The sequence below is a fragment of the Leptinotarsa decemlineata genome, unplaced genomic scaffold (genome assembly GCF_025532065.1).
Source record: "Leptinotarsa decemlineata unplaced genomic scaffold, Ldec_3_MD MMD2_tig00026354_RagTag_RagTag, whole genome shotgun sequence".
Classification (NCBI taxonomy): domain Eukaryota; kingdom Metazoa; phylum Arthropoda; class Insecta; order Coleoptera; family Chrysomelidae; genus Leptinotarsa; species Leptinotarsa decemlineata.
The window spans coordinates 3,559,273-3,573,525 of NW_027412702.1; the positions used below are offsets into that span (position 1 = coordinate 3,559,273).

At 32.7% G+C, this 14,253-nt stretch overlaps 1 protein-coding gene across 9 annotated transcripts in view; it reads left to right on the forward strand.

The window, feature by feature from the left end:
* The window catches only part of LOC111503476 (Eph receptor tyrosine kinase), a 448,678-nt gene that overhangs the window by 415,496 nt on the left and 18,929 nt on the right, over positions 1-14,253 (forward strand). For all 9 annotated transcript variants that reach the window (XM_074184068.1, XM_074184072.1, XM_074184067.1 and 6 more), the window contains 2 exons: positions 4,264-4,444; positions 7,736-7,840. In XM_074184068.1, the coding sequence (XP_074040169.1) occupies positions 4,264-4,444; positions 7,736-7,840 (286 nt within the window). The remainder of the gene's footprint in view (positions 1-4,263; positions 4,445-7,735; positions 7,841-14,253) is intronic.

Here is a 14,253-nt window from a genome sequence, read left to right on the forward strand (position 1 = left end):
TGACAGTGAGAATTTCATTACTTCAACACTTACAGTTCCAAGTCCTGAAACAAGACCTATTGAACCAACACCTGCCCCCATTTCAAGTTCATCAACCCTTTATGACTCACCTCAACCGTAATGTGATTGTTCCTGTCAAGCCAAAGTTGACCAATCTTATCTTTCCTATAGAGGTTCCATCTCCACCTCCAAAAAAAAAACAGAAATCAAGTAAAGGCAGGAAAGCTGGTTCCTCCTCTATAATAACATGCTCTCCATATGAAAAAACAATTACAGACCGGATTGGAAAAAAACAGGCGAAGAAAGAATTTGAATTTTTGAAAACACAAAAGAGAAAAAGCTCTAAGACCCCCTGTTGAAAAATTGAACTTCAACAACTCTTCTAAACCCAGGCCTAAGGCAATTAATCCAACTAGTGATGACTGCAGCAACGATGATTCTTTCCATTCTGATGTGTCATCTTTAATGGACTACATGACACCAGGAAAAGCACCGGACAACAAAGACAATGAGTGAGTCTTCTGTGATGAAAGATTCTCCGATGATTCCAAAGCAGGGTTTAACCTGCTCGTTGTGGGCTCATCTTGACTGTACAGGAACAAAAAAGACATATTCCGTGTGCGATTTTTGTCTATTTCCATGAAGTACCTAGACTCATTGTATTGAAGTTTTTGTATTGAAAACTAGAAAAATAGGTTTTCTGTACTTGAATGGCTTTTTCATTAATTAAACCTCGTATTTCATATTACCCCCCGTTTGTTATATTTTGATTATTTTTATTTTTCATTAACAATAAAATCTTTGAAAGGTGTTAAAGTTGACCGTAGTTAATCATAGTATGTATTCATACTGATTTTGGAAGTTTTATTAAGAAACAGTAAATGGTATTCCGTAATACCCTACTCTCCTCTATAAGTTCCATTCGTCTTATAGACTAGAAAAAATTCTTCTAAAACAATTACCTACTTTCAAATATAAACATTGAGTTTCACGAAAATCGCTTTTTGTTATTCTGTTTGGGCTCGATTTCTGAATTCCCTATACACTCGGGAGAGGGCATCATCATCATTATAGTTATTATCATTATATCGAAAATGAAAAAATTTACCGGCATGTTGATCATGTTGGTTTGAAACTTTTTCACATATTTCCAGAAAATTGTTTTATTTACGCACCGAAACTACTCCTTCATTTCTCTTTGTATAATTATTTAATGTCCTACGCTTGGCTTGTCATTACAGTGTTTTTAATTGATGAACACAGTACTTCGCCAAACCAATTAGTGTGGATAATGGGAAAAAATCATGAAATAACAAGCAAATTCTCTGATTATTATTTTTCCATAATTATGTTTTCGAGCAGTTCGTTAAATAAACCGATGATATTCTTGGATTCGTACTTATGTGTTGTCGTGGTAATTATCAAAAAATATATTTTGCGAAGTTGAAACAATGAGTTAGAAAGTCAAATGTTGTCCTAGCAGGGGACATAGAAATGAACTTTGAAACGCTATCTGCTGCAGATACTCAAAAATTGTTACATCTGTTGAATACTTTTAAATTTCATGCTCTCTTATGTCATATAATCTATCTGATCATGATGCGATCATTAGTTATTTAAATTTGAGTACAGATGAAGACGATGAAATTTGAATTTGGAAAATTAATTTTAGGTATAGTCGAACAAATTATCTCAATTTCTATCAAATGTGTGCCAATTTTCAATGAGAATATGTGTTCTTGTGTCAAAAACCATTTGAATCCTTCAACAGTGAAATATGTGAGTTTTTTTTTAAAAAACCTTTCCAACACAAAAAATTAGAATAAAAAACAAATATAGAATAAATTACCGAATGCTAAACAAAAAGCAAAACAAAAGAATTATAATGATAGAATATGACCTCGATATCACCTGATTCGATAAATAATTATTTTTGTTCTGAAAATCTAACAAGAAAGATCAAAAATGCAGATGACCCTTCAATTTTTCTACAAGAAACTATTAACGACATATTTGGGTTATATGACACTAAAATAGCAAACTCACACAAACCATCATTAATTTTGAAAACAAATCAACTTTCGGAATGGATAAGCTCTCATTGCGAATCTTCGAGAACGTACCAACCATCGCCATAGAGGTACTGGTTCGTTTTCCTCACAGGTTTATCTTTCGGTCCTTCCTAAAAAAATCATGGGCATACCACTGCATAATGATAGGGATGACCCATCTAACCTGAGACTAATATCGTTATTTCCACCTCTAGCGAAAGTTATCAAGCAATTGGTTAAACAAGGCTGAATGCAAACTTAACCATTAGTTCTCCCACTGCCCACAGTTCGGATTTCAAATAAGATACAATTCGTAAAGACTGATTCCGCGTCAACACATCAAATATATCAACAGAAATACCTCAAGGTTCCCTTTTGGGGCCCTTACTGTTCTTATTATATATTAATTAATTGGCCACACTCGGAATAGGTATCTGGTTCCTTCCCTCTTTTTGCCTGCTACACCACATTGTTCTGGTATAGTAAAAACGAGAGAAACCCCATAAAAAGATGTGCAAAGTTATGGATAGAATAAAAAGATGGTTTGATTCAAATCTTTTGTCTTTCAATATGAAGAAGACAAACGATGCATTATTCCGGAATTGATGCTGGGAAACGGTGCAATAGAAAACGAAAGCAGTTACTACCCAATGATCTCAAACGAGTTAGGATACTCAGGATCTAAAAATATGTATTACTCCATGATTTTATTCGCACTTGAGATTGAGATATGGATTGGCATTTTGGGGATATACCACAAATAGCTCATTAATTCAGTATATATATATATATTGCAAAAACGATCTGTGAGATATCTATGCAAGGCAAAATGAAACTAACCTCGCAAACCACTTTTTATTAAAAATGAAATTTTGACTGTTTTTCTCCGAGTCTTCCCGTCTCACCTAAAAGAAAAAAAATTAATTTTTTATTCAACCACGTCTCTCCACAAGACAGGTACATCAGTTAAAAATGGCTATCCCAACATCGAGTATCAGGAAGGACCCTTCAATATATAATGGAATAATTTAGGATTGTGATTGTTATGGAATATCAAGGAAGCACCTGATTCATATTTCCATCACATATATATGATACCTAATTGTATTTTGCTTCATAAGAAGACCCTCATGAGGATGACATGAACACATGATGGTGTCTCAAAAAAATTTTGTTCGTCTGTCAACCCCTCCGAATCCAAAGCATTATTTTTTGCAAGAAAAACTTCCAAAAACAAATCTCAACTTCTTACCTCTCTCATATTCAGAAGAAATCAATCAATTTGCCAGGTTTCGAAATGAATTTAGGCTCACTTTTTAATGAATGTATCTCATATAGTCAAAAAAGCTTTCGCAAATCTAATGTAGGTATATTCCAATAGATACCAAAATTATTATCTGCGACTCACTAGTCTCATTCCAGTTGAAATATTGTGATGTTTTTTTTTACCCCGCCCTGAAAAATATTCGATAGAAACCTTCTTGTCTCTGCAAAAACTCAAAATTGTAAATATTCAGGTTCGACAGAAGTTTTCTGGCTTTACGGATATGTTTGTATTAATATATAAGATAACCACTCCATAGACAATCTACTCTTTCCTAACGTAATATCCTAACAGATATCCTAACAATTTCATCAAACCTTCCACCTCGAAGATCTTTCTGCAACTCAAACGCAAGTCACAGTTCTGCACATCTGTCACCTCTTTCATGCTCATTTGAAAATCTTACAGATTGCGCGTCTCCCTATTTTCTCTGCCCGCACAAACTCATTTAATCTTCCTTACTTTAGTGATGTGCTAAAGCACTTGCTTGAGGTAGTTTGCAAGTGTTACAATTTACAAAGTTTGGATTCTCAATGCGGCACCACCTGGCTAGTTTCCCCGGTAATTTCGGTTTGGGGGATATCCAAGTTAGTTCTATGTGATATCGTTAAGTCTGATTGGTGATTAAATGTTTAGGTGTAGCTAGTGTTGGATCGGTATCGAAGTCGCATTGAAAACGTTTGTTTAATGAATTGAAATGCTAGAACAATTTCCTGATATTACAGAAATTAGACCCAGCTGATAATTAGTATATCTTTCCCAGTCGCGACTGGTTTTAGATCTAAAACCAATTTTGTTTCCTAATAGACTTTCATTTTGAATGGTGTTGTTGTTCTGTTGGAAAGGAATGGAATTATAGTTTATTTTCAACGATTTTTTTTGTTTCAGTGGGTAGAGGAGTCTTTCACCAATTTCCAGAAGGGTATCAACTGGAGGTCGTACGTAGTCTGTGATGTGGCCTACAACAACGTCAATAATTGGCTGTGGACACCTTTCATCGATAGGAATGTCTCCAATAGAATCTACATCGAAATAAAGTTCACCATAAGAGACTGCAGTCTTTTTCCAGGTGAGTGGTATTTTGAACCAATCTTCTGAGTCCAAGGGGGTCCTAAGGGACCTACGTTTATCTAGCTAGCGGTTTGCATATTTGTCATCGATTCTCTTTAGAACCAGTCTATCGTAATGAAAATGTACCTTATATTTCTGAAACGTAAAATCAGATGAAAACTCAAGACATAATTTATTAGAATGACTCACTAGATCACCTTATATGATGCATCTAGATTATGTTGTTGGGGTACGTAACATCTAGACCGTATTTCACTTCGGAACTCGTGGATTGAAAAAAAGGTGCTTGCAACGAAATTACAACAGATCAAACGGCGTATCACAAGACCCCCCCTTTCTCCTTTGATAACACTCTCTCGGTGATGAGTGATGCAGCACTAATATATTTCTAGTCAAAAGGTATTAACAATGATGAGTTTTAGTTAAGTTTTCTCCGATTTTGATATCTCGTCCTGTTCAAAAGTTGAGGAGACTATTACGTCCGCACTGAGAAAGTATTCGAATATTCCAGAGTTTTGAATAGCTATATATATCGCCACATTGATGTATAGCACCAATCCAAAATATCCAGAGTAATTATTATTTGAAAATGGAATAAGATTATCCTTTTGATACTTACTGAATCCGAAATGATCTCAACACTATTGAAGCGATAAAAAAATCAGGTGTTACACTTGGAAATGCGAAAATAATATTTTTTTATTTACAGCAGTTGCCCCAGCTATAAATAATCAATTAGAGCATGGTGAATCCTACAAAAATACTTCGTAGGCCATGTGGCCTACGAGCGATACCGAGAACTTATCATAATTAAATTCATTACCTTAATTTGAAAATTAAAAAAGAACCGATAAATAAAAATCGATCATCGATAGGAAATTACTCTCTCCTCAATTGTCTGAAAAATTGATGGATAATTAAATTAAGGCTTTGAACGCAGATTTATCGGCTGGCATAGATTGAATTCGGTATCGAGATCGATATTCTCTTATAATTGTACAATTAAGTAACTAATGGAACAGAAAAATATCCGAAAACTGCGAAACCATATATAAGTAGATTGCCCAAATTAAGGGCAATCTGTTCCGCCCATTGAACGCTCAAGGCCTCTAGGATCAATAGATACAAAACTGGAAATGTCCACTAAATGGCCCACATGCCTTAATTGTAACTAATCGAATGAAAAAGGGCTAAAACTCTCTTAATCTGATTTACCAACCGTGAGGAATGTCTTAAACCAAGATTTGTGTTGTTAATATTGAATGTGAGCATGAAAAATCATCCGGTCTTGATTAAATATGTTCAGAAGCATGCAAAAAAAAGTATTGTGAAATGATATAATTTGTACTGTTTCACTTTCAAAAGCAGTACAAATACTATAATATAAATTCAATGATGAATATTTAAACAATAATGTTTATTGAACCAATTTCACATTCTCAGAGAATGTTTAATTTTCACTTAAATTTTCGTATATGGCCAAGAAAAATTAGTTTATCTCTGATGTTGGTAAAGATATTGAATGGATTCAAAAAGCTTCATAGTGCGTCAATCTGTATCATATAGAATATTAGAAGGTCATAGGGTTTAACGTCTGTGAGTGTGGGCAATAATAACTCACCAGTTATGGAGAAAGTTCTTAACCTTGACAGAATTGATAATGGCGGCAATCATAAAACTGTATACCTCAAACACCAGACCTGGAGCCTTTCTCAATGTTAATTTAGCCTCAACATTGTTGGATATCCTCAATCTAGCTACCAGTACAAAATGCTACCAGTTTTAGATACAATGAACGATACCATATCGGAAAAATATATCTAATTGGTGATTGATAAATCTCCCTGAATAAACTGTGGAAATACATGGCTTTATGATGTTTTTATACATCGTTTAGGCTTTACACACATACAAATTTTACTTCAGAATATATATAAAAATGAAGAAGGAAAGTTTAATTGTATTCGATATGTACTATAACGATATAACAGTAAATCTTTGATTAAACGTTTCGTGTCAACACGGCCAACATCAACTTTTTTTAAAATAAGGACCTGTCTCATTTATTACAAATCTTGATAAAGCGATACAATCACAATTCATTGGTATATCACACCGATATTTTTATAGAGTGACTTTTAAAACGAGTAGCATCATCAGTGGCAACAATCAAACAGAAAAACAATGTATTTTATAATGAATTTTTGGGGGGAAATAAAATCAATACAGAGTACATGACAAACTACATTGAATGCTCATATTGACGACACATCTGTGTTGAATGCACATATAAGATGAAAAAGACATAAATTTACACTTTATCTATTTTCTGTAATAAAAAAAAACATACATTCGTCATGGAATAATAATGCACACTCTTATAAATTAAGTGTTACTTAATTACCCATAGAAAAATGCACTGAAACATACTTTTATCTTCTGATTTGCAAAATATACAACCTTTATTCATAACTGAAAATTCTAATAGTAATTGATACTATCAGTAATCATGGCCCTGATAGTTTGAAAATTTTGACAAAGTTCATCCCAGTTATAGTAAAAAGGTATTTTCATACCGGAAATGATCAAAACATTTATAGGGAAATGAATATTTCAAAATAAATTTGGAAATATTAATCTCTCCCAACTACCTGTACAGCAGGGTCTGGTGGACGTCTGTCGGAAAACAACTACTTCTTTCTCCGGCTTATACCACGCTGGATTTAAATTATATCCAATTATATCCGATTAGAATAATGTAAAAGTGTCATATTTGTTGACTCCTATTGAAGCAAATTGATTCGCAATTATCATTCTGTTCAAAAATATTTTGATACTTATTAAATAATAAACAACACAATTATTGCTTTATCATATTTTTTTAATTATTTTCTACTCACGTCATTATCATACCAATTAATTTGCTGAATTTGTTACAATATCTATGGAAAAGTCTGTAAATGTTGTGAAATACAATTCAAATGATGTTTCCATTTCATATATATTAATACAATTTCTAGAATTGATAAATTAATAATTAATTACTGAATTGATAATATTATCCATTTGGGTCGTTTGAAAATCGATTCATTTTGATTAAGTAGAGGTTTTGTAAAGGTCAAGTTATAATTAAAACGTGAAGCATCTTATATGTGAACAGAAACCAACTTATCAGCGGGAGATTATGGAACTATCATTTGACATAAGAAATATATTTATGAAAAGATTTAATCATTGTTTATAATATTCGATCCTTCGAATTCAAATAATTCAATGAAAACTTTTTCAGGAAATGCGTTGTCTTGCAAAGAAACATTCAGCTTACTTTACTACGAATTCGATGCCGTAACAAGAGAACCGCCGCCATGGGATGCTGAGAGATACAAGTTGATAAGTAAGTATATTCTTTCCCATAAGTTTGAATGAGCATATTATTATAAAAACGTTCTAATAAACAGTAAAATATATTATTCTACAATTTGAGCTACCTGAATTTCAAGTACCTGAATTTCAAGTACCTGATTTTTTACCTAAGTTTGTAATGAATTTAATTACCTGAGCTTATGTTCCATTTTCCACATTTGAAAAAATATTCAGTAACGGAGAGTTATTTAATTATAATTGATCATTCAGTAAATTACCCGAATTCCTGAATCTATTGATTTCTAAACATTCTAGAAGATTGAGTTTCAAACTCTTCTCTTCTAAATGTAACACATCGTATTCCTGATTGAACTCATGTCCTTCTGCTAATAGGTGGTTTGCAAATGTGGAATTGGTCTTTCTATTTATAAAACTGCTTCTATGCTCTTTAATTCTTTGGGAAAATGTTCTTCCAGTTTGGCCAATATACAGTTTTGGACAAGAGCCATAAGTCAGCTTATATACTCCTGATCTATCCAACAACGAAATTTTGTCTTTATTGTTTTTAGTAAATTTACTTAGAATATTATTCGTTCTGTAAGCCACGTTTACGCCTTCTTTCTTCAAAAAACGGGCGATATTCCTGGTTGGTTCACCCAAATATGCCAATGTCCTATAACAGACGTTATCGCATCTTGAATATGGGTAGACCAAGTCCATGGCTTGCTTTTGAAGTTTTTTGGTAAGAATGGCGTTTATAATATCTACTTTGTAACCGTTATTAACCGCGATTTGTTTGATCAAATTCAGCTCTTTCTGGAACTCCCTATCAGACAGTGGAATATTCAATAATCTGTGAAGCATACTATTGAATGCAGCAACTTTATGTTGGTAAGGGTGTGTGGAGGAATTATGTATGATAATGTCTGTGTACGATGGTTTGTGAAAAATTGCAAATTCATATTTATTATTATTTTTCGTAATGGTTAAGTCAAGGTAATTTATTGAATTATTTACCTCCCTCTCCGTGGTGAATGGAATTGGCATATTCAATGAACTTGCCTAATTGCCTATCGGTACCAGTAAAACATACTAAGATATCATCTACGTATCTGTACCAGTACAAAAAACTGTTAGCTAACTGATTATTATGGATTTCATACTCTATGTTATCCATGAAAATTTCCGCCAGCAAGGGACTCAAAGGGTTTCCCATTATTAGTCCTTCATTGCATGAATAGAATTTTCCGTCATCATATAGATTAATTTTTCGTTTAGGTTCCAATTATATTTATCTATGAAGAACATGTACATGTGGGTGCAAAACAAGCAATTCAAAAACAAACTTAGTTCTTATGATGCTAACTTAGTTAGAGAAATGCTTGTCGAGAAAAAATACTTTTGTTCTGATGCGAAAAAAGTGTTTTCGAAAGATTAATTTTACGTCTAGGTTCCAATTATATTTATCTATGAAGAACATGTACATGTGGGTGCAAAACAAACAATTCAAAAACAAACTAAAATAAATAATGACTGAAGTTTCACATTGTATGCCGTTGTTTCAAAAGTGCAGCCAATACAGTTTTGTTTGTATTGAGCTACGATCTAAACAAATGAGTAAGTGAAATTTTCATAAGGCATTGTTCAAACCAAATATATCCCTTTTTGAATATATCTGTTCAACAAGGAAAATAATTCATTTGGAATTCATTTGGAATCAGTAAATCTCCATTACATTACCTACTTCAAATAAGCCATCAAGAATAAAAGCAATCTTCGACGAAGTATGCGTAATGAAAATAATAACTGATATTAATTCCTTCGGCAAGACCATAAGAGATCAGTGTAAAATGTTAATACGTACCTCGTATTAACATTTTACACTGATGTCAAAACAAACAAGCAAGCATTAGAACCATTTGATATTGTTAGTCATATGTTTTAATGAGTCGGGACCGAAAAAATTGTTCATAAGTCACGTGTGGGCCATAAAATATCAATAAATCTATCGGAGGTCCGAGTAAATGGCATAGAAACATCAATTCGGAAGCAGGGTCGTGAAAATGTATCGTATATTCCGGTTTTATTATTCCGACGCACACGTTTGTCTGTTTGTTATCTCAGCAGTAACATTAACAGTACCTGAACAATAAAGTAATTTTACTATTCAATGCGAAAGAACATGACAAGTACATAATAACGACTTCTGATATGTATTTTCTGGGGAAACATCCAGTTTTTGTGTACATCAACAACAGAGACGGAGGTGAAATGTTTGAAAGGAAATAGTAGCAATATTTGTCATATTTGTATGACACTTGGCCATTTAATTGGCGCTCCGGGGCGACTTCATTGAGAGAAAGAGAACTCAAAATGTGACTCTCAATTCAAAATAATAGAAAGTATAAAACAACTGAATTATTTATTATCGCTACCTAATACCTTCATAACTCAAACACAAAATTGTTCATTGATTTTCAGCACATGGATTTTCCACGAGTTGTTTATATCTAATGAAACGTTTTGAATACAGATTGGCATTAACTGGTCAATAATTGACACTCCATTCATCCAAATCACTCAGATAACTACAAAACTGCATAACTAATAAGAGAGTGATAAAATATTAACTGATAGTTTGAAATTATGATCTGTCAGAATTGGAATTTTTTATACATTGGTATGCCCTCCCAATTCAATTCTGAAATGTAAAATTTGGCAGGAAAAATTTTATGTTGTAAGAAGAATCAAAAACAATTTTCTGTAACTATCCACGTCTGAATCCTTGCCTTCAAAATATTGATTGGCTTGATTCAGATTTCTACATTTTGATTTCTAATTCAAACAGATTAATTGTGAATATTTGAAATGTCATAGGAAAGATCAAATAAAATAATATCTACCTACTGCTTAGTAACTTTCGTTTCTGTTTCTTTCAATTCTAAACGAGAATTATAAATTGGTGTCAGATGCGATCATTTTGCTGGCTATCATAAAACTGATCTTTCTCTTAGAATCTAACAATGTTTTAAATATTTTTGACGAAAACATGTATTGGTTAGATCCAAATGTTAACGGTTCTTGATGAATAGTTTAATTGAACTGAATAATTAACAATATTTCACAGCATCAAAACAATTCCGAATGCTTGATATATTGAGCAATATTAATCATTTATTCATTAGATTCATCACGAAATGCATTAAACACAAATTGACAATGGTAGAAGTTAAACAATCCGCAACAAAATTATCCAAAGTGCTCTTTTATTAAACCAATCATTGCTGTCCATTTTGATATACGGCAATATTACAAGCACTATTATCGGTCTGTGTTTAATTTAGTTGTCATTACTATTTATTCCTTTCCAAGAGTGACACAGTCACATAATGTTTGCATTTCGAACGGTAATTGCTTTGCAGTTTTTTTCAACATCTGAATTGCCCTGGAATTAATCAATCATTTTTCCAACGCGGTTGATACGCATTTTTCAGTGAGTTGTTACGTTCATTTATTATGATTTATTTCATTTGTTTCATGGCTGACTTTTCTGTATAAGCAGGTTATTAGCAATTTTTGAAATGTTTTAACACCTGCTTGTCCGATATGCATGACACCGGTATGTTGAAAATGTAGCGAGGCAGAACTAGGTAGTAAAGGTATGATCGACATACCTTGGATTTTCATTGTCTTGATTCAAAAATGTATCAGGGTGTTACGTTATGGTCTCGTGAGTGATTTTAATATAAATCAAAATGAAGAAAATTTATGAACAAACACTCAAAAATTGAAAAATCGCAGGCATGTGTTTCTAGCACATTTGCCTCATCAGCCAAAACCAAATTGTTAATAGAAAAATATGGGAAATTTACAAAAAAAGACCAGTACAAACTATTTAGCTGTAGTTTTTTTTCTATAGACTTGGAAAAAATGGACAAGTCAAACTTCTCCCAAGCACAAAAAACATGTTTTCCCTTGTGAAACTTATTATTCAAATCCTCAAAACCCCAATATTAAAAGGATGATACACATCAATAATGATGTTTTATCTCACACAGAAACTAGACCCTTTTCATTTTTAAATTAAAGGTTTTACTAACTTACTTCATTTGAAACGGATAATTCAACACTAGTTTTTTAAATATTATACTTTTCCTTTAATACAGCCTTTCAACTTTTTTAGGAATCCTTTATCAAAATATAGACTAGTGATTAGTTGACAGAAAAGTATTGACTTCACATTCAAAAATATTTGCAGTTTTTTTCTTCAATGCTAATGTTAGTTGTAAGGCTACTTGGAAATTTGCTAATGGAAGTAGTTAGTAAAAATTCGAAAGAGACAACAAGTGCAGAAGGTCCCGGGATCTTTGCTGCGTTTATTTAAGGTTTTTACGGGATCACCGAGAAATCAGTTCTATTCCAGACATAAGAGCGATAACAAACAAGAAAAAGTGAAATAATTGCAATAATTCAGTGACGTGTTATTCAATTATAAGTCCTATTTGCCAAAAGTTATCATTTGGCCTTCTACTTCTCCATCATTATCAAAAAAGTGGGAAACTCTCTGATTAAGGAAAAAATCCATAAATAAAAACTCTCGACAAATGTAAATAGATCATGCACAAAAGTCCTAGACCTATGAGCATGTAAATTTGTTGATAAATAATTTTCTCTTGCAATTTAGCAATATTTTGGAAAATGTACAGGGTACAGTTTACTCGGCTTAGATAACTTTATCAACTGGCTTTGTTTTTCACTTAATAGCCAAAGAGTTAACGAGAAGACACGTGTCAGATTCAGTCATTCCCTTTTACGTCAGAATTGAAAGAACAAATCGATCTCTCGCTTCTTTCAGAGATGATTTTTATCGAATCACCTGAAGCTCTCATGGCAATCATTTCGAATACACTTAACGGCATTTTCAACTTCGAGCCTCTATTCCAACTCTCAAATGTTAAATCTAAATACCGCTCAGATCTACGGGAATCTATTTAATAAACATAGTTGATGATGTTAAAAGCATTTCGCGGTCGAGTAACGTTAAGTAATCACTCGACCGAAAATCGATTGTTTAATCTAATTCTACTCGTCCAAATACACTAATAAACAAGTTCCAGTGGGTCGTATAAATAAATGATAAATCATCATTACACTTCAAGTTCAATGGTCAGTCGGATCTTTAATATTTATTATATTTACTAGTTGGCCCCTTGCCATGCACTTGAAAGACTTGAAATTGCTATTCGTTACGGACCATTCACGGCGGAAGAAAATATTTATGGCATGTAACAAGTGTTACCAACAATTTTAAAGACATTTGCCAAAAAGAAAGCTTATGTGTATACCTATATTTTATATTTCTTAGATACATAAGTATTTTTCTCTTTCATATTTAGGGGCCGCAATATATAAAAAATGTTTGTTTTTGCTTTCAGGAAAATTTTCGTTCAGCTATATACAGACATATAAAATGAATAAATTTTCATTAGATATACTTTATTGGAGAAGTAAATATAAGAACACATACAAATGCGTCAGTGAGAACACACTCCATGTACCCGTCTTCCCCTTCTAATTAACTTTAAAGCCGTTTCAGATATTTTGCCGAAATAAGAGGACTGTTAAAAAAACATTGAAATTCAATATCATTTTATATCAATTTTATGTTATGAGTCTTTTTTGTATATCTTATTGAAGCTGAAAATTTCAAAAACGGTAAAAATCCGACTTGATTAGGTATGACTTTATGATGCACCTTATTTTATCAGGTATAAACGCATAATAAAGCCATAAATAACAATTGTTATTTATAATGTTTCAACAATCAATAACAATTGATTACTGAAACTTGCGTCAAGAAGGGAGTTGATGTTCTGGTGTTTGGGAATAGAGTTTGTTTTGCATTTATTCCATGGAAAACCCAACTCTGATGAGAGTTGTGATATTAGAGTAATGAAAACTGTCATTATACATACCCAGTTTCCCCAAAAATAGATGTTTGGACCGCAAATTTTCATGATATTGAGCCGTCCGGCAAACGTAAAAATTATAGAAGATATAACAATTCTGTTCAATGAAGACGCTATTAATCAAAACCAAAAGTGAAGAATTGGTGCGGAGGCTATACAACCTAGGGTACCCATTTTGAAGAGTATTGATTATGTTTGTATACACTTCGAACAGAACTAAGAATAGCTATGTTATTCCATAGATGGTTCGGGAAGTTACTTATCATAGCCTACGTAGGACAGGACACAAGCTCCTTGAGGCTGAACGTTCCAGAGTAGCTAGCTCGCTGTCCCGACTTCTCTCCTCTTGGTATTTTTTAATAAAAAACAGTTCAGTACTCTTTGAAAACACTTAACTTTTGTGTAAGAATAACTCCTCAAACTCTCTAAAATTTGAGATAAACGTTTTGTAGAATTGAATGATTGCTTTAAAATT